Source organism: Babylonia areolata, chromosome 4 (assembly GCF_041734735.1).
Source record: "Babylonia areolata isolate BAREFJ2019XMU chromosome 4, ASM4173473v1, whole genome shotgun sequence".
Lineage (NCBI taxonomy): Eukaryota > Metazoa > Mollusca > Gastropoda > Neogastropoda > Buccinidae > Babylonia > Babylonia areolata.
Window position 1 is genome coordinate 56,463,356 of NC_134879.1, and position 21,592 is coordinate 56,484,947.

Sequence of the window (21,592 nt, forward strand, 5' to 3'; positions counted from 1 at the left end):
ACAGAGAGAGAGAGAGAGAGAGAGAATGGTCATTTGACCTTTTGAAAAGTGTGCATGTGTGTGCAGAAACAAAACAATCTTTCAGTTGTTCAATTTGTGTGTTCTGTCATTTACTGCATTTATGTTAATTTGCATCAACAAAATATAGTATTGTTGTGTATACTTCTAAGAATGAGTTTGTGAATGAAATACTTTAAGTTTAGCGGGCATGCTACATGATTTTTTTCATGTCAATTTTGATATTATAAATTGAACTAAACACTTCTGATATAAGAAGTGTGCATCTCAAAGATCCATTTGTGAAACTGTGGGGTTGCTTTCATTCGACAGGTTATTGGGGTGTTTTTTTTGTTTGTTTTTGTTTTTTTGTTTTTGTTTTTTGTGGGGTTTTTTGCCAGCTAAATGTAACACAGTCAGAGAGTTCAAAAGATGGAACTTGAAACGTGCACATCAGGATTCTTCATACTTTGTACAGCTGGTATGGGTTCATCCTGTGAGCCATTCAAACAATATTCTACTTAAAAATCATGTATAAAGAGACATGAAGTGATAAGTAATGAATTCTTTATCCAAGCTGGTCTGGAGGAAAAAAAAAGAAAAATCATGAACTTAAACATGATCCACTTGTTGCTGGACAGGATATTTTGACATGAAATACAATGATATAACATTTTTTAAATAACATGAATATGCTGTACAATTATTTTCAATACTCTCTGGTCACTCAAAATGTTGTATTCATATGTGGGATTAAAACTCAAGAAGCACACAAACAATGTGTTGTGCAGTTCACAATGAAAGACTGATTGTGTGTGTATGCTGATACATGCATTTACTTCACTTGACAAAGGAAAAGACTCAAAAGAACACATTTTCACTTAAGTTTGCCCTTGTAAACAGAAATGAAAACACGTGTGTAGAAGCTTAGTTCTTATTAATTTCTGTTATTGGCCACTACGTTACGTATTTCATTATCAAATACTCAGATTCAAAAGTTAGGATGTTAACTCTCATCACAGCACATCACACCAGCTTGAAGGGTTCAATAGCCTGTGATAGTGGATTTTTTTAATGAATTTTGACTGGAGTGTTTTCAGCCCTGATATGGATGACTGTGGCTGGGTGGCAGCAATGGTCATTATTAGAATAACATAGAAACACTACCTACTTAGTCCTAACATCCTGAAGAAAGGAACAACAACCACACACACACACACACACACACACACACTATCACGGAAAGATCTGTAGAACTGTTGAGACAAAATGTGCTTCTAATTAAACACCTAATTTTTCTTTTCTTTATGTTTTATTTATTCATTTATTTTTTTAATCCTGTTTCATAAATATCTCCAGCCTTATCCATCCAGCCAGATATCTCAGTCAGACCCAATGTCAGGGTTGGTCTGTGTCGCCCTGAAGTTCATCATTGCAATGTCAGGGTCGGTCTGTGTCGCCCTGAAGTTCATCATTGCAATGTCAGGGTCGGTCTGTGTCGCCCTGAAGTTCATCATTGCAATGTCAGGGTCGGTTTGTGTCGCCATGTAGTCCATCATTGCAATGTCCGGGTCAAATTGTGTCACCCCGTTGTTCAGCATTGCAATGTCAGGGTCTGTTTGTGTCGCCCTGTAGTTCATTCTTGCAATGTCAGAGTCAGTTTGTGTCACCCTGTAGTTCATTATTGCAATGTCAGGGTCGGTTTGTGTCGCCCTGTAGTTCATTATTGCAATGTCAGGGTCAGTTTGTGTCGCCCTGTAGTTCATTGCAATGTCAGGGTCGGTTTGTGTCGCCCTGTAGTTCATCATTGCAATGTCAGAGTCGGTTTGTGTCGCCCCGCAGTTCAGCATTGCAGTGTCAGGGTCGGTTTGTGTCGCCTTGTAGTTCAACATTGCAATGTCAGGCTCGGTTTGAGTCGCCTTGTAGTTCAACATTGCAGTGTCAGGCTCGGTTTGAGTCACCCTGTTGTTCAGCATTGCAATGTCAGGGTCGTTTTTCTGCATCATCTTCATCACCGTTTGCACAGCTCTCTCAGCTTCTCCACTGGCTTGAGGGAAGGGAGGACCACTGGTGTGATGTCTGACTCCATAGTCTTTGGCAAACTCAGCGAACACCTTTGATGCGAAATGTGGACCGTTGTCTGACACAAGCTCTTCTGGGATTCCGTGTTCAGCAAACACTTGCTTGACTAAACTTCAGGATTGGGGTTGCGCTGTTCGTGTTGGAGACAAATGCTTTGCTTCAATCCACGAAGGTGGGCGTGGGTTCGGATCCCACCTCTGACATAAAATCATGTTAGCCTGTGGGCGATTATCACGATCGACCTGACACACATCCACAATATAAATCAGAGTACCAGCACAGAGCGATCGTTCAGGTTCTTTTCTTGGCACGCTGTGTGGTTGCTTGGCGAGCACAAGGGAAACCACTCCTTTATATGGCAACTGAATAGTTATTGAGAGTTGCTTCCCTTCACAGAGATTGGGGGGGGGGGCTTGACAGTCTGACAGAGATGACTAGGAGCAGTGATAACTGAGTAATTTCAGAAATTAAAGAAATCAGCTAGGGCTTTTTGTTCTGATCTACTCTTCAGTTGCTGCTGTTCATGCATGTCACGTGCAGGATACACGCGTACGTGTGTGCACACGTGTATACACACACGTCTGTGTGCGCGTACGCAAGCACGCAAACACACACACACACACACACACACACACACACACACACACACACACACACACACACACACGGATGCACGCAAACTGACGCACGCATGCGCGCGCGCACACACTGTGGTTCGTCCGTCGGGATCGACGAGGACCATCTAGTCATCCTGGGGGTAGGTGGGTTGGGCTCTGTGGGTGCGCAGATGACTGGTCAGGCCAATCCGCGCCCGGAAGGTTCTGACGCAGTGTGGACAGGGGATGGTGGCGGCTGTCGGGGACTTGCTGGCACTGATTTTCCTGGCCTGTCTGCGTTGCTCTGCTGCAGCGATTCTGTTGGCCTCACAGGATTCAGTTGGCGCCTTTGTAGACACCTGAACGCCACTTTGGTCTGACCATTGCATTCAGCTCCCATGTGTCGTGGCTGATGTTGAAGGCCTTCAGAGAAGCTTTCAGAGTGTCTTTGAAGCGCTTCTTTTGGCCTCCATGGGAGCGCTTGCCATGTTGGAGTTCGCCGTACAGCAGTTTCTTGGGGAGCCGGTGGTCTGGCATGCGAACTACATGGCCTGCCCAGCGCAGCTGGGCCTGCATAAAGATGGTGTAGATGCTGGGCAAGTTTGCACGAGTGAGCACCTCTGTGCCAGGGATCTTCTCTTGCCACTTTATGCCGAGAAGTTTTCGTGAGGCTTGTGGTGTGGAAGTGGTTCAGCTTTTTGGCGTGGCGTTTGTAGACCGTTCATGATTCACATCCATAGAGCAGTGTGGTGAGAACTATGGCCTTGTATACTTTGAGCTTCGTCTCCAGGGTGATGCATCTCCTGTTCCAAACGTTCTTATGGAGTCTGCCGAAGGCAGCGCTGGCTTTGGCGAGACTGGCATTCACCTCGTCGTCGATGACAACTGTGCGAGAGAGTGTACTGCCCAGGTATGTGAACTTGTCCACCGCGTTCAGTCGTTGCCCGTTGATGAAGATGTTTGGTTCAACGTAAGGAGCTGGCTGGTGCATCACCTCAGTCTTCTTTGTGCTGATTGTCACAGTGAGGCCAAAGTTGTCACAGGCAGCAGAGAACTTGTCGACGCTGTGTTGCATGTCAGCTTCGGAGGCAGCATTGAGAGCGCAGTCATCAGCAAACAGGAAGTCGTTGACGGTGTCTGTCCTCACCTTGGTTTTTGCTTGAAGCCTCCTGAGGTTGAAGAGTGAGCCATCTGTGCGGTACCTGATGCCAATGCCTACGTCAGCGTCTCTGAAGGCATCTTTCACTGCATTGGAGCATGAAGGACTATGTTGCATATCAGTTATGCATGCATGCGTGTGTGTGTGTGTGTGTGTGTGTGTGTGTGTGTGTGTGTGTGTGTGTGTGTGAATGTGTGTCTTATGTTTTACATGTATTTGCTTATTTATAATCAATATTGCCTTTTATTTTATTTTCATTTATTGTTTTTTGTTGTTGTTTTTAATTTTCCTTTGTTATTTTTTTCTTTCTTTTCTTTTTTTCTTTATTATTATTATTATTGTGGTTTTGGTGAGTTTTTTTTTCTCAATGCCTGACTGAGCGCGTTGGGTTACGCTGCTGGTCAGGCATCTGCTTGGCAGATGTGGTGTAGCGTATATGGATTTGTCCGAACGCAGTGACGCCTCCTTGAGCTACTGATACTGATACACTATCAAAAATAATTCCACACCCAAAATAAGACTTTCAAATATTCAACACTATAACAAAACATTAAGAAAGCACAAAATAATTCAATATGTCCAAACGACATTTGGCACACTGAAAGAGTTGAACTTTGGGTCAGGTTGCTCGTGCTGGATTCTTGACGTTTTCCGCTGGTGGAGGTCCAGGCTGACACAGGGGGAAAAACCGTACATGTAACACGGGCTGCACGTGCAAGACGTGATGAGCGTTAGAGGTTTGTGAACTGACACGACCTCGGAATGAACAGACCGGTTCGAAAGAAAAGGAGTTACAACTATGATGAACATGGAGGAATTAAATTTGACACAGAATGGCTATAGTGCAAAGAAAGACATTCAGACGACCGTGCAAAATAGAAGCGGACCCCGAGATAGAATTTTTAACATTCTGGATGAAAAAAAAAAGACTGAAGAAGAAATGTGTAGAAAACTGTGAACTCATTATTCTTCAACCTCGCTATTTATTGTGTGGACTGATGTGAACATGGAGTGAAAAAGTCAAAGTGAATCAGCTGTGTAGCCTTCAGTCTGAACACCTGAATGTGTATTTCTAAAACGTGATGGAACTCGGATATTGTCTGCAAGAACTGACTTCCAGCATCTGTTTTGCCACACACACACTGTTCGTTCGTAGCTGGTAAAGTGGTGTGGGATGAATGCAAGCGCGACAAACTGAGAAAGACTGTGTTGGAAATGATTTCCGTCAATGAAGAGGACCTGTTGAGAAGCGTGACACATTACGGAATGTTGGAGCTGATGTGGATTTTCAAGTTGTACCGAACCTTTGTCCATGGAAGTAAGGTAACATGATTCTGCCCCTCCTCCTCCGCCCCCCAACCCCTTCAACCGGCGTCCCACCAACCCATCCCACCAGCTCTCACGGGTTAATGTTTTTACCAAAGTTTTACATGCAACTTTTCGTAGACTCAGTATCTCAAATTGATACTGTCTATATTACTGTCTATCAATAATGTCCACAGAAAACAGAATGTGGGACGGGACGGGACATATCCGCGCTTCAGGGGTAACTGCATTAGCAACAGTCCAGCCGTTCACTTGAGTACGCCGCTTACTTCCTTACAAAAGGCTACTGCCCTTTTTGCGTGTTTGAAGCAAGATCTCAGTAAGTTTTGGCACGATTTCGATGCGTGGTGTTTTTTGTTGTTGTTTTTAATTTTCCACACATCGACAATAGCAACTACGAAAAACGTGATAGTAATGTGAAGGAAAGAAAGAAAGAAACAATAGTTTAGCTTGAAACCTTCATTTTGAGGTTTTCTTTTACTACGAAACCCTCTAGACGAAAGCGTCAAGCCGAAAAACTGTACACAGTGAGATTCTGTGTTGTAATAATGTGTGTGTGTGTGTGTGTGTGTGTGTGTGCGCGCGCGCGTGCGCGTGTGCGAGTTTTTCTGTATAGTGTTTGTTTAAAACATAATAGTGGAGGAAACAATATAATTGCATTAGGTTGTTGTGCCTAATACTTTTGCAAATATTTTAGCACCATCTCGACCCATAAAATAAACACGTGTAAACTCTTCCTTTTTTTTCAAAATGTTTTGTGTGCCGGTACTTTCCAACAAATAAAAAAAAAAGTTATCTTCCCCTGATTGGGAGTTATCTCATCCTTTCAACAATGAACACATGAAAATTACATTACATTCTCGATTCCTTTCCTTCAAGAAAACAAATACTTTAACATACTTTTGAGCATTATTTTGAATATTGTGATATTTTTGGAAGTCAGTTGGGGATTGTTTTCCAAAAATTACAAATAGTTCCAGAGGTCAAAGGACTAAATAAAATCTCCTCCTCCTCCTGAGTTTCTGTTGTATGTCTTATTCCCTGTTTTCTGGTAATGTAGGCTGTTAATCAGGAATCTTGGCAAATTGTCATTTAATTGTCATTGTCAGTGGAGAGCCCCGCCATATGTAAAGCGTGTTAATGACTCGTACGTGTGTGCCGAGCGCGCGCGCGCGTGTATGTGTGATTAACCTTTATTTCTCCCCAACCTCCTTATAATTTTCGGCAGTTAAAATGTGCACTTTGCTGTTTTTGTCTTATCTGCACACCACAATGTTGAGGAATGCTCTGGCCGTTTGGGGATGGTGTGTGTGTGTGTGGAGGGGTGTGTGTGTGTGTGTGGGGGGGGGGGGGGGGGGGGTGGGGGGGGGGGGGGGGGGGGGGGGTGGGGGGGAGCAGTTCCATAAATGTTCTGTGTTGTCACTATCTCGAACTGTACTGTGTTCTAATCCACAATACCGAATTGTTCTGTTTCGTAATTCACATATTGATCTGTTCTGTGTTGAGATTTTGATATTCACTATAATCATTGAACTGTCCTGTGTTGTAATTGACTTCACTTAAGTGTTTTATGTTGTAATTCACTACGTTTTACGGTTATGTGTTATTACTATATCGAACTTTTCTGTGATGTAATTAACTATATATATTGAACTGTTATGTGCTGTAATTCACTGTATTGAACTGTTCTGTGTTGTAATTCACTATAACGATCTGTTTTGTGTTGTAACTCACTACGTTTTACGGTTATGTGTTATTACTATATCGAACTTTTCTGTGCTGTAATTAACTATATATATTGAACTGTTATGTGCTGTAATTCACTGTATTGAACTGTTCTGTGTTGTAATTCACTATAACGATCTGTTTTGTGTTGTAATTCACTATGTTGAACTGTTTGGTGTTGTAGTTCACTATATTAATCTGTTCCGTTTTGTAATTCACCATATTGAACTGTCCTGTATTCTAATCAGTTCGCCACATTGATCTTACTGTACACACTGTAACTTGTTGTTCTATAATGTGCAGTGCTTTACTGAATCATGACTTGTGTTGTACTGTGGTTTACCCTAGTGATGTGCTGCACTGTACTGGACAATGATTCGTGTGCTTTGAATGCACTGCCTTGACTGTAAGTGTTGCACTGACGGGCATAACAGCCGAGTGGTTAAGGCGTTGGACTTTCAACCTGAGGTCCTGGTTTCGAATCCTGGTCACGGGGCCTGGTGGGTAAAGGGTGGAAATTTGACGACCTCCCAGGTCAACAGATACGCAGATCTGCTGGTGCCTGAACCCCGTGTGTATGCACATGCAGAAGATGAACTACGTACGTTAATGATTCCGTGATCCATGTCAGTGTTAGGTGGGTTAAGCCACATCAGCCAAAGTAAGGCAAGCGAGGGACTAGGGATCTACCGGTCGGGGTTTGACCCTGGGGGCCGCTTTGGTAGCCGGAAAGGCCTGGTCCTGATGCCTGAAACAGATGCCCCCCCCCCCCTCCCCTGGGCCCGCCATCTTTCTACCCCCTCCACCCCATCACCCCCTTTTTAGGCCATAGGAAGGTGTTTCACCACGCTGCTGCGCTCCTCCCCATTATGGTGTCAGAATGGTCAATGTGACGACCGTGGACACCTAACAGGAAGAAGAAGAAACAAAACACCCGGCATGTACCACCCCCTCCCCCTCTCCCGAAAACGAAGTAAGACTACTTACACGGCGGGGTTTAAAAACGGTCAAACACGTAAACAGCCCACTCGTGTATACGAGTGAACGTGGGAGTCGCAGCCCATGAAGGAAGTGGTGTTGCACTTGTTTCTCCTGCAGCCTCATAGACGAGTTCTGCATTACTTTATTGTATTGTACTGTTCCGTTTTTCTTCTCACGTTCTCTCTCTTCTCTCATGCAGTACGCGTGGCCCTCGCGTTTGAAAGAAAATAATCTTATGGAGTTTCATTTTTCAGCAGAAAACGAAATGATCAAAATATTAGACACAGGCGCGCGCGCGCGCACACACACACACAAAAGCGCGTACGTGCGCTTACACGGAGAGAGAGAGACAGGTGTACACACAAACAGGTATACTTACAGAGACAGACACAACCACATATGCACACAGTCAAGCACACACAGTCCACGGGGGTGAACAAGAATTTCACAGTGAAATGTTTTAAAGAATGTTCCTTCCAGTTTGTCTTTTAATTTGATTTCTTATGTATCCATCAAAAAGATTTTCACTTTATAAAATGTATTTAATTGATCTGTGGAACTGTTTTGTGATCTATTTCTATTTGCTGTGCAGAGTTGAAGCAGACAAGGACAGCCTCCAGAGGAAAGGCACCAGAATGGAATGGACCCCTACAGCTGTGACCCAGGACACAGGGGAAGCAGCCACACCTCCGTCATGTCCACACAAGACCCCCACCCCCTCCATTCACAAAGAAAATAATTCCCGTGACGGAATTCCTCAAATTTCTGCCAGCCATCACAGTTCTGCTTCGACTCTGTGACCCCAGTGGTGGTTGTAGCGTATAGGTTCGTGCCGTTTGCCCATGGAAGTTGACTCATTGTACAAACACAATGTGCACGTCATTTACCGTGACACAGCGTGTGCAGGATGCACACTGTAAGACTGGCAGCAGAATGACATCACGTGCCGGTCTGGAGGTCCTGTGTCCTTGTGAAGGGAACCTTGGGCCCCTAGTCAGGCAGTGTGGACAGCGGTGGTACAGGGGGTAGTGGGCCAGGCGTCGTGTGTGGCATGCATGGAATAGAAACCTTAATAACGTGTTTGAAGGGGGAGGGGGTGTGAGAGCGAGCGGGTCCTATTAGCCTATTCGTATATCGCCTATTCCCATTTCGCGTACTATTTGATGGCCCGGCCACTTTCAGTGGCCTCTTGATAGTCTGTCTGTTTCGCCAACGCGCTATTCCTGCTTCGGCTATGCAGCCCCTCTCCCTCGCTCTGTGTGTGTGTGTGTGTGTGTCATGTCTGTCTTTCATTCAAAAACGCATGCATACACACGCACTCTCGAGGACACGCATACAAAAACACACACACTCTCTTTTATACACACGCTTACAAGCCATACTTAGATGGGTATTTAAAAAAAAAAATGTTTGCATTCAATTTCCAATGCATAGAGGATGACAGATCAACAGAACCAAAGTGGGCGCACAGACACAGCAATGAACGTTTAGAGAAGCTGAAAACTGAGTTGGGGAAGAGGTCTCTCTCACAGCTTTTGGACGGCACATCATATGCGCCGAACTGTCATACATATGCTGCCATACACATAAACTGAACAGATTGTGTGTATGTGTTTGCGTGTAAATGTATCAAGTGCGTGTATGTGTGTTGTGAAGTGGTGTTTTGGAAAACGTGTGCGATTTAGGATTGGACGTATTTAGAGACAGGCGAAATGAGAATAAGTGAAGTAGGAACAGGCGATATTGGGAAGGTCATGTGGCACATTCGGTGGTTGTCATCTGTTGTCAGTCCGTGTGGAGTGAATGGAGGCACTGGCAGCATGGGAAGCACTGGATCTTCCACACTCAATCAGTTTTCTTAAAGCATGTTCTTGTTTTGATATCTTTTAGTATACTTTTGCCGTACAAAAGAGAACATGTGGCCTGGTGTGACACCATCTCTGCTTTGTTAGCAAGTTTAAGTTAAGAAAAAAAGTTAAAGGCCCCATGGACTTTTACGTCTAAAGGGACAGCGACTTCATATTTCTTCCACCACTTTTAACTGTCCCTGATCGAAGTCAAGTGCATTTCACACCCGGTTGGAGTGAGGCAATTCGGAGCAAAGTGCCTTTACTGGCAAATTTACTGATCCATTATTTGAATTTGTCTTTGTAGTATATATCGTTTCATGCATGCTTGTACACGGGGCCCAGGTTTACCGTCTCGTTTGAAATACTTGTACCCAGACCACCGCTTAGGTCTTGTGGAGATGAAACTTTGGTGATTCAGGCAAGACTGGAACATGGGAACTGTCATCGCCTGCTTGGCGGAACAGTATGCACAAGACATGTGATGCACAGGAGTGGACTATCAACTTGTGGAATCGGTCAGTGAAGACTGGAACATGAAGTGCCAGCGCATAGTTCATTTCGATCTGGATCCCTGCAACAGACTGGGTGACAGGATGTCACGGCACCTCTTCCAGACTGACAACATAATTGTTGTCCTCTGCTCCGTCTGTGACGCTTTGTGTCCTGAACCGTGACGCTTTGTGTTCTGAACCGTGACGCTTTGCGTTCTGCACAGCGACGCTGTGCTGTGAACCGTGACGCTTTGTGTTCTGCACAGCGACGCTGTGCTGTGAACCGCGACGCTTTGTGTTCTGCACAGTGATGCTGTGCTGTGCTGTGAACTGTGACGCTATGTGTTGGGAACGGTCGTGATGTCAACGCCCAGTTGACGGACCTGTGCAGTGCTCGCAACATAAGAGAACAGTTGTGGGTCCTCAGTCAGTGGTTCTGACAATGCCAGTAGCATCTGAAGGGTTTAAACACTGAAGAATGGATGATTTTTTTAGTCTTGGCAGTGTTAAAACACGAACCAAATTTTATTGAGGGTGTGAATTAATGATCACATGCGAAGTATTGCTGTAATCTGATCGGACAATGCCAGACTTGTGGGGTATACTTTTGACTTTTCTCTATTTCTATGTTTGGTATGCTATTTTCAGTGGGTTGGTTCTGTGTTGACAAAGGTTGAATTCTATGGAGGGCCATGGTGACTGTCTCCACTTCAGGAATGACACTCGGTGACCAAGCTGTTATTGTCTCTGGTAAGAGGGCTCAGTAGGTGGTGTCCCGTGCATGTTGGATCAGAAGGAGCACTACTACTGACCACCAAAAGTGACCCAGTGCCTACCATAGATAGATCCCTGTGGTCTGCTGGCACTGGCACTACAGCAGGACCCCACCCCACCCCACCCCCCACAGAAAAAGAACAACTTTGTAATGTAAAATTTTAATCGGTGTTGTCAATGTTTGGGGGAAAAGGGGAGACGGGATATACGTGCTTGTGGAAAGTTTGCCAGCTTGAAAAGGTGTGCGTGTGTGAGCGTGTAAAAGTCGTAAAGTAAAATTTTAAGGAGGGAAAGACTGAGGGGGAGTTCTAGATGGTATCAAGGGAGATAAATATGCATCAAGTGGGGTTTTTTTTGTGTGTAATAAGTGCGTGCGCAGGCTCCTACACCGTGCACGTTTCAAGCTGGCGCACTTCCAGTCTGCCTTCCCTCCATCATTTTCCGAACATAGTATGCCGTTTTCAGTGGTGGTTGTTCCGTGTAAAAAATTCATTTGTTGTGGGTGGGGGTGTCATTGAAACTGGATGATTCAGTGGTCCTCTTGTGTAGAGAGAGATTAAAGACGGTTGGGGGTCGTCCACTTTCAATGACATTTTTCTGCTGTGGATCACTAAGATCGCCAACACAGGGCCACTCTCCACGGAGACGGACTAGCACCCATGTTCGCCTGTGACCAATAGGTTGGTCGTTTCAGTGTAGGGTTTCAAATCAAGATTTCCCAGGGGGAGGAATGGCCGAATCACAAAGTTGGACTTGGTATATACATGTAGGATGCGGCTGTCCTCCCCCTTTAAAAAAAAAATGTTCATAAGCTTGTAATGCCTATAATTTTAAATCAATATCAAACCTGTTTTCTTGCTTAATGTTTGCAAACTTGTAATTAATGACTGAAAATCATTAAATAAAAAGCACACAAACATTTTCTTGTCTTTATTTATCAAAGATTTGTTTTCTAAAAAGGGGAAGGAAAGACCGCCAAATATATACTAAGTCCAATTTTATGATTCGGCCGTTCCTCCCCCTAGTAAATTTTCTGGGGCAATTTTAACTGCAATGAAGACAATCCACCCCCATTCAGAGTTCTGTTAAATTTCCATGTTTTTCCAAGAGAAAAAAGTAGTGGTTACATATCTCAGATAAGCATGACAAATCTGCAGTTTGAACAAAAGCTCACCAACAACGTGAAATAATGGAAACGTTACAAAAACTCATTTGGAATTACAAAAAAACAAAACATGCACGTTACAAAAACGAGAGATGTAGCATTCAATAACACCCCAACCCCCCAATTAATAAAAGAAACCGCATTTTCTCCACATCTAAACTTTGCCAAACATTGTTGGTGAGCTTTTGTCCTTGGACCATGTACTATCGTCCATAATCCTACAGGATAAGACAACTAACGGCCAACGGAAATGTGTAAGGACCACACTGGGATCTGTCAACCCTACTGGTCCACTTTTGAACGCACATGCGTATCGCAATAAAGATAGCGCACACAGAGCTGTCATTTTAGAAAGCTACAGTATGTACTCAAATGCCAACCCTGGCATTCGTTTCTTCTGGATTAAAACGAATCAATTCACTGATCACAATAAACCACCATGGCAGTGAAAGCAGAACCCTGCATGGTTTTCTGGAATCACAAATATGGATGGCACATGTGGCTGGCTGACTGGGCAACAAAAGAAACATTTGGCGCGAGGACACATTAAATGTGAACAAAGCCATGATGCCGAACTGCACTATAAAGGAAATTTTCTATCTAAAATTACGTTTAAATAACATACTTACCGACCAAACTAGTGCAGACTCCGGCAGGGGTCTGACATTCCTGTCCTGTCCTGTGCAAACTACTATCCGCCTATGCGGAGCAGACAAAACTACGGCCGATAACCTCCCGGAAGTAGGTAACCTCCCCTTTGTCCCGCTGGTTACCGCCCTCTTTTTCCGGCAGCCATCATGACTCCTGTACCTGTGCTCTTGCACAGGACAGAAATGTCAGACCCCTGCCGGAGTCTGCACTAGTTGGGTCACGGCTAAGTATGTGTAATTAAAGTTTATTTTCGTTCTCTTTCCAGACCAATGATTCTTTAATAAGCAAAGTGCCACAGCCTGTTTTCTCTTCTCTCAGAATAGTGACTTTGCCCTGATGCATAACAAATTTTTTTTAAATTAAAAAAAAATTTATCATCAGTTCAGTTTAGTACAGTGCTCTTATTTCCGACCATAAAGGGAACTGGCAAATGCTAGACAGAACCGAATTTATGATTCACAGATTATTTTGTGGTACTAAAATATCATGGATCAGTATGGCTGGCACCCCAAATGATGCTGCAAATCCAGCTTCTTTTTCAGAGACCAACAGCAACTCTTGAAACCGCAAACTGAATCATCATTTTTTACACTCATCCTTGAAGATATTTTTCTTGGTATTTACTACCCGCAAAGTGGACCAAAAGTGTTGACATCAACATGAGGAAATACTGACTTAGTCACAGTACAAAAACTAGTCAACATGGGGGGATATAGGCCCAGGCAATGCATCAAAAACTGGATCTCAACATGGGGGGATATAGGCCCAGGCAATGCATCAAAAACTGGATCTCAACACAAGGGGGGTACAGACATTCGCATCATAAAAACTAGACAACACTGGGGGAAAAATGGCCTAGTCACTTGCTGGAACAGAAGCCATCAGTTGTCCAGTGAGACCCAGCTGCAGGATTCCACCACTGGACTTCTGACCTGAAACAGGTGAAACAAAGAATATGTTATTGACAAAACACACATACCTGCGTCGGCACACCCGTTTTCAATCATTTCAGATTAAAAAAACAACAACACAACAACGAGTAAGATTTTAGTTAAAGAGTTGGTCTTCTTCATCGTTACTCTACACGTCACCAAATCTATACATTAAAAGCAAACAATAAAATCACAATACGAGTATACCTTAAAAGTAAAAGTTTAGCAATGAAAAAGTATTTCGCGAAAAAAAAAAACACCAGACACAAATTCATATTTCCACTGACTAGTGCCTTTATTAATCTGGAGTGTCTGATATAAAAAAAAAAAAAAAAAAGTATTTTGCGAATTAAGAAGGAACTAAAAAGTATCAAATTATTTTCATTTACCACTGACCACTGTCTTGACTAATGGATGTGACAGATAATGATACAACATGGTGTAGATTCATCGAATCTGTGTTGTTTTTTTCTGTATTACAATGGTTTCCATTCTGTTTTTGTTTTGCTCACTGATGATAGTGTTGTGACAGTGTTATGGTTACAGCCATATCTGTCCCACGTTTGCCTAGGGATATCCCCTTACTTTGCTTTTGCTCTTATTATAATAATAATAATAATAATAATAACAATAAGCATGCTACCATTGCTAGTTATAGTATAAATACTACTACTACTACTAATGATGATAATAATGATGATGATGATGTCAACACCACCATTATCCATTATCATAATCATTACAATTATCATTCTTTATACTATCACTGACAGTGTCAAGCAGGACTGTCATCCTGCTTGTCTTATGCTGTTTGGTTGACCAGGCTATGTAGAAAATGTACCTGCATGATGTACACAATTAAAGAAACTAATAACATATCAGGCTTGGTGTGACGGCTGCTTTAAAAAAAATTTTTTTTTCAGCTCGCATTGTTAAAACAGATTTGCACTATCATTTATGGTATGAATAACGATGGTTATCAGACAGTAATACCGTAAAGTTCGGTCTATAAGCCGCGACTTTTTACTCCAGCTTCAACCTCTGCGGCTTATACAATAATGCGGCTTATCTGAGGTTTTTAACGATCCCGGGAGTATCACATTGTCTATTCTTAACTGCCCTTCAACTCACCAAAATCATGATTTCTGTCCATGAATTTTTGGATGAGCTTCAGGATAGTGTGCTAACTGTTCACGTTTTATAAATCAAATCCGCACACATTAAAGCCTTCACATCAGCATTCAGTTCTACTCTGCTCAAGTGTACACCCTCATCATGCCGAAAACGCGACGTTATGCAGCCTTCAAATTGAAGGCGATCGACCTAGCAGATGACAGTGCAGTGACGAACCAGCAGCGACCTCCACCTTCATGTTCATGAAGTGAAAGCGAGGCTGAAGTCAGTGACAAGATGGCGGAGGAAGCTGTGCTGGTTCTCTTAAACTCGCACACTGAAGACGAAGATTTCAGTGGATTCAGTGAGCAGGATGACGTTGAATAAATGTGACTATCCCTAAATTATGGATCTTATTTTCGTTGTGTTTATTATTTTTTTGTGGCACTAGCAGTATTTTACTTGCTTTTCTTGTGTTGTTCCCGCTTGTGTTTATTTCATAACCTACAGTACTGACAGCTTTTCAGTAGTATCAGTATGTGTTCCAGTACCGGAAATAAGTGCGGTTTATAAGCCATTGAGGCTTACGTATGTATAAAGTTCAATTTTTTCCAAAATTTAGTGGGTGCGGCTTATATACCAGTGCACTCAATAGACCGAACGGTATACTGGTGATGATATCAATAATTAACAATGACAGCTAACTCAGGTGCAGGGCACGTTCTTCTATAAGACAGGTTAGTGTATGATAATGAACGAAAATGCTTATCTACTGTTGGTAGATTAAATTTTTTTGAAGGCATTTGACACTAATTATTGCAAGTTTATTTTTTTTATGAATTTTGATTAGAACAATTTTGACCCTGAAATAAATAAAAATTTTCTATGTATACATATATCTACATGTATTCCCGTTAATCACAAGTATCTATCACTGTTTGGTTTAAGACAGGGAAACCCACAATTTCCTTGCTTGTATTTGTGTAGCAGCCTGGAATATAGGCAAAAACAAGTGTCAGAAACACTACCTGGGTGACAAGAATTTTGGCTGGGACCAAGGGAGTTTTAGATACTTTGGAATTGTTTAACAACAGGTATATCTAGAATTCTGCATTCAATCTATGATGGTAAAATAGCTGAAATAAGGAAAATGCTAAATATCTGGAATGAGTGTCAGCTTACTACTTCTGTAAAAAAATCACTGTCTTAAAACTCTTTTTATGTCAGTCATTATGCTTAATAGATACCCAGACACTGATGATGCTTTTTTCAAAATAATTTGAAAGTATGTTCTTCAGATTACTGTGGAATGGCAGACAGAATAAAATGAATTTTTTAAATGTGTATGTCAACCATGTTCAAGAGGTAGGCTATATTGTTAAAAAAAAAAATCCTTTTCTGTCAAGTGTAAAACTCAGATAAAACTTTATTTAAATTCTCATCTGAAGGTACTTGATTTGTTTATGTATCTAGGCATTGCTAATTTAGAACATGTGGCAAAAATTTTGCAAACATATCGATAAACACTGTGCATCATGCATCCTGGTATGGTATTTCATAACTCTGAAAGTACAATAACTGAACTAAACTAAGATGGCCAGTCGCTGGGCAACACTCTAAAGGGACAAACACCTATCTATATGGCTACTAACCGTTGCTTATTATCAGGTAGAGTGGTCAAGTCTGGTGGGTTGACGTATACGTTTTGTATCAGATCAGTGAAAGGCTGCTGCCTCACGTAGGTGGGCTTCTGCTGACAGGGGTTGTCATTGACAGGGTTGTCGCTGAGAGGACCCGTCGGTGCTCGTGCAGGGGTTGTATGGTCTTCGAAGGTGAAGTGCACAACTGCACTGGCTTGCTGTTGCTGCAGCGTGACCAAAACACCAGTGAGTTGTTCTCTGCGCGCCACTTCCGCTAGCGGGAGTAACCGCCCCTTGGTGTTGATCTTCCAGGGCAAAAGGCGTCTGCTAATCCTGTTTCACAACACTTCAGTATCGTCAGACGAACATTACATGGTATGGTTGTTGACAGAAAAAAGGCAAAAAACCAACAAAATAAAACAACAAAACAACAACACAGGAATGAGAAGTTCTGAGTCCAGTTCAGTTCAGAATATTGTAAACTCTCTCACACCAAAAAAGTAGGTAACAGCACCGAACAAGGGAGATTTCAATCTATTGTACTGAATGAAAAGGATGTACTGGTGTATTTACTGGAATCTTTCAATCATATTGCATATTCAAGTTGTCACAAGGCATTCATAATCAAATTATTATTATAAGAAATGAAGGAAGTCTTTTCCTTTAAAGTAGGTTGTAAAACAACACTTACTTTTGATGTGTCCAACATTTCACACCACAGGTTTCTCTTCACAAAACTGTAGTCACTGGAAATGACAGTGAAGGTAAAGGCAAGACAAAAGAGAAGTGATGATGGGCAGAGATGCGAGTACAGATCAGGTCATGGTAATCAGGAGGAATGTGGTGGGAGGAGTGTGTGTGTGTGTGTGTGTGTGAGAATGTAGTGGTGGTGGTGGGGGGGCCTGCATGAGGAATGTGGTGGGAGAGAGAGAGAGAGAGTGTATGTGAATGTGATTGGGGTGGCGGGGGGTCGGGCTGCATGAGGAATGTGGTGGGAGAGAGAGAGAGAGAGTGTATGTGAATGTGATGGGGGTGGCAGGGGGTTGGGCTGCATGAGGAATGTGGTGGGAGAGAGAGAGAGAGAGTGTATGTGAATGTGATGGGGGTGGCGGGGGGTCGGGCTGCATGAGGAATGTGGTGGGAGAGTGTGTGTGTGTGTGTGAATGTGGTGGTGGTGGGGGGTGGGGGTGGGGGGGCTGCATGAGATATGTGGTGGGAGGGAGGGGGTGGGGCGAGGAAGAGTGTGTGTGTGAATGTGCATAAATGTCTGGAAGGGGGGGTGGGGGGGGAGTGTGTCAGGAATGGGTCAGGAATGTGTGTTTGAGGGGAGGAATGTCAGGGCGAGGGGGTGGGGGTGTGTGCTATGGGAAGTGTGTGTGGGGAGGGGTGGTGGTGGGGAGGGAAGGCAAGAGGTGCAAGTTATTTTTTTCCAATCTCTTACCTCCATGGTCCAGCATCCAGTTGGGTGATACAGCCTCCGACACCATGCTTCATCCTTTGCCCTCGACTTCAGGTCTCTGAGACAATCATAAACATAAACATCAGTAACACTGATTATAATAAACTGTACAAATCAACTTTTTTCATGCATCTTATTATTATTTTTTTTCCATACAATTTGTTTTTTTGGACTGATCAATGTATGCTTCACCACATCTGCCATGGCTGCTGGCTTCTCGGGGAAATCTGACCCTTTAGTTTCCACAGTAGATTGTTTCCAGCCTGCATAGTTCCAAAATTAGATAGTACCTACTACGCACATCTCTGCTGGCATTTCCACAAGCGTGAATTCAGTTCCAGAAAACAGATCTTCCATGCTCGGTTCGGTAAGGCAGTGGTTGTATACTCACAGACATCTATTTTTATCTGTTTGTGTGGTGTACTGCTCATCTCTACTGATTATACCTTGATGCAACTGGACCCTTGAAAACACAAAGTGTGCCCCTGCATCAGTTACAACAATGCTACAGACATCCACATACACCTTGTTGACAAAGTACCTCCTTGTCCACTTGATAAATACACACCCATGCCGATTCCGCTGTATTTATTAAACAGCAATAAAGCACTTTCAGCCCAAGTGAATCGTCTGCTGCCATTACATTCAAACATGCACAGTGGAAACGAAAAGGCCGGTAATATCACCTCTTTACAGCATTTCACAAAATGTCAGGTGTGTGTATTCATAGAAATACTTATGCAGTGGATATTATTTCATCACAAATGGTAACCTCAAAAATGGAATATGGCTGCTTACATGGTGGGGGTACAAAATGGTCATACACATAAATGCCAACTCCTGCATACGAGTGAACGTGAGAGTTGCAACCCACAAAGAATAATAATTATCACCAAACAGATATATTACACAATTTAGATTTGCAAAATCTATTGCTGTTGGTGCTATTTACTGAAGTAGGCTGCACTTGCTCTAGATTATTCTTCTCAGTCACACACACACATTTTTTTTTTTTTTTTAAGATGACACAAGACAGGGTAAAATAATCTAATCCTGACAGATTTTTTGTTGATCTAAACCCAACCGATTTACACAGTCACTTTGTTATCGTGCTTGGCAATGCCGATCTATTCATGTAATGTGTGTGTGTGTGTGTGTGTGTGTGTGTGTGTGTGTGTGTGTGTGTTATGATGCATGATTGATGGCAGTGTGTATCTCTCTCTAACTCCTTTCTTGTTCCCTGTATCATCCCTGTCCTGATATTTACATCCTTCATACACACACAACAGTGGTGTGGAACAACCTGCTCGACAATGACATCAAGTCAACCGGCTTCAGGCAGACGGCCCAGAGACCAAACTACTTGTCCTACTCCTGTGCAGACCCCCCCACCCCCTCTCCTTCCCTCCCCCATTGCAGTTAGTCAATTTCGGCTCCGTCAACATATATATTCAAATCCAGACATTCAGAACTCTGGTTTGGTTTAGATCAGCCAGGTCAGATACAGATCAAGCACACCAACATTTTGCAACGGCTTCTTCAGAAATAAAAATACCACACAGAAACATGGCATGCATTATATCCAATCACAGAAAATCTTAGTTACTGACTGTGCAAGCCAAATGGGTATGCTGTCAGTCTACAGTCATTCCTTGCCAACCAAAGGAAAGGACTGAATCAGTTTCAATCACTGAATCAGTTTTGATCACTTTTCCCTATCAGTAAGCAGTATGAGTGCGAATGAATACATTTGTGTGTGTAGACAGACGATGGGACTTGGGTATATAAATATATATGCATATACTGGTAGAGGGCATCTGTATAGCTGTGACTACGAGACTGCAATTTTATGCATAAAATTTATACAAAAATGACTAAACTGAAACAAAACTGATAAAATTAATACACATACCAATTAGCAGATAAATAAATGACTTATCACATGGTAACCAGAAAGATAAAATGTCATTGTAACTGTCACTACGTCAGAAATGACTTTAGGATGGGTTATTTGTCCAGCAAAACAGCCTTCTGAACACCAGTATCATGTATGGCAGGCAGAGAAAATAGTGCTGCAAAACTAAACTGACGAAAGTGATAGGAAATTTTCTGACCATGTTAGAAGTAAAGTGTCACTGCCCTATCAATTTGTCAAAATGGCCTATCATCAGGCAATACACTTTAGAGGGACAATTATCAATGGCTACTGACCGTTTTGCTTCTCGTTTTGGGGCAGGATGGTCAATATTGGTGGGCTGGCGTGTCTGTGGGTGTTGTCGTCCTCGTAGTGGGAGGGTGTGGGCGTTCCCAACTTGTTTTTGTTGACAAAGTTGGTTGAAGTTCAAGATGGCTGCCGTGATGAGTCACTGGTCAGGCACTGGCGCGAAATTGTGGCTGGGCTTCTTCTGAGAGCTGCATGTGGTCAGTTGTTGTCTGCTCGAAGGTCGAGTGTACACTGCACAGTCTCTCCTACGTCGGACTGACCACAGCACCTGCCAGTGTTGTTTACAGCGCCCCTCCCTTGCTGGTGAGAGTAACCGCCCCTTGGTGCCGAACTTCTGGCGTCTGCTGTCTTTCACAGCACTCCCCCCATCTTTATGATGACAGGTCCTTTCTTGGGGAGAGACTAGCAGACACCCAGGCGGTCCTCTTCTGTGGGTCCAGGGGGGCGCAGCTGGCTCGACTCACTGGGAGAAGAGCCGGAGGGCGTTGGTGGTAGACTCCTCCAACAGCTCCTCTGGTGTGGTGCTGAGGTGAGTGGCCACACTTTCTGCCACCTTGCAGAGCTGGCTTGGCGCTGACCACCGTTCCCCCGGTACTAGAGGGAAATAAGGGGCGTCCGTTTCGAGGAGATGGTCCCTTGGGATTCCCCTCAATGCGGTCACCTGGTACTGTTCGAAGCAGGCGGCGCGATTGGTGAAGCTGAAGTAGGTGTTCGGAAATACTGCCAGCCACTCATCCCTCACGTAGTGATCCCCCATGAAACAGTGGAGACAAATCCGCTGATTCTGCGGCATCCGCTGTTTCAGGAGGATCCTCAGCAGCAGCATGTATGCCTCAGTACCCTTGTCCTCAGACAAACTGCGGCAATAAAGGACAAGGACATGGCGGGCCTCCACGAACCCCAGCAGCTCCTCCAAGGCACTCATCTGCCAGTGCCAGGTTTGTGAGGGCAGGGAGTGATCCAGGCCTATTTCCCCAAAAACTCTCACTCGGGGGGGATCGAACCAACTCCCGGAGCCGCTCTGGCACTAAGCTCTGCCCGCGTTGAGGTGGTGCCACACAATGTCGTGGATGGAGCCCAACAGCAACTTCCATTTCAGCTGGGAAGGCCTCTAACTCCTGTGACGTGGGGTAAGTTCTGGGGTCACAGGAGGCGCACGATCCTACTAGCCGGCCCTCTTTCCCAGCTGGGACGAACATGGCATTCAACACTGCAGTCAGGCTAGAGCCAGCCTCAAGCCACATCTTGCTGATGGCACGGTCCAGATGGAAGTGTGGGTCAAAGGCCCGTGGTCTGGTGTTGTCTCTTCCCTCCAGTTGAGCCGTCGGGTCGACATAACGTTGACGCCAATATTCCTGGTGGCCAGGGCTCAATCTGGAGGCCATGAGGAGGGCAGCTTTCCAGTGGAGGAGGGCCGATGCCGAAGT

At 43.8% G+C, this 21,592-nt stretch overlaps 1 protein-coding gene and 2 long non-coding RNA genes across 3 annotated transcripts; 1 reads left to right on the top strand and 2 right to left on the bottom strand.

Moving 5' to 3' along the window:
* Positions 1 to 4,949: 4,949 nt before the first annotated feature.
* LOC143281762 (uncharacterized) lies at positions 4,950 to 11,429 on the top strand. The gene is made up of 2 exons (XR_013055164.1): positions 4,950 to 5,157; positions 8,459 to 11,429. It is a non-coding gene; the product is annotated as an uncharacterized LOC143281762 (long non-coding RNA).
* Positions 11,430 to 11,912: 483 nt separating this feature from the next.
* Positions 11,913 to 20,162, bottom strand: LOC143281763 (uncharacterized). Its single transcript, XR_013055165.1, has 4 exons — positions 20,153 to 20,162; positions 17,924 to 17,999; positions 16,495 to 16,706; positions 11,913 to 13,729 (listed from the first exon to the last, which is right to left on the bottom strand). It is a non-coding gene; the product is annotated as an uncharacterized LOC143281763 (long non-coding RNA).
* Positions 20,163 to 20,625: 463 nt separating this feature from the next.
* LOC143281501 (uncharacterized) lies at positions 20,626 to 21,550 on the bottom strand. The gene is made up of 2 exons (XM_076586710.1): positions 21,248 to 21,550; positions 20,626 to 21,090 (listed from the first exon to the last, which is right to left on the bottom strand). Exons 1-2 carry the CDS (start codon positions 21,548 to 21,550, stop codon positions 20,626 to 20,628), a joined length of 768 nt encoding a protein of 255 aa, XP_076442825.1.
* Positions 21,551 to 21,592: the final 42 nt, after the last annotated feature.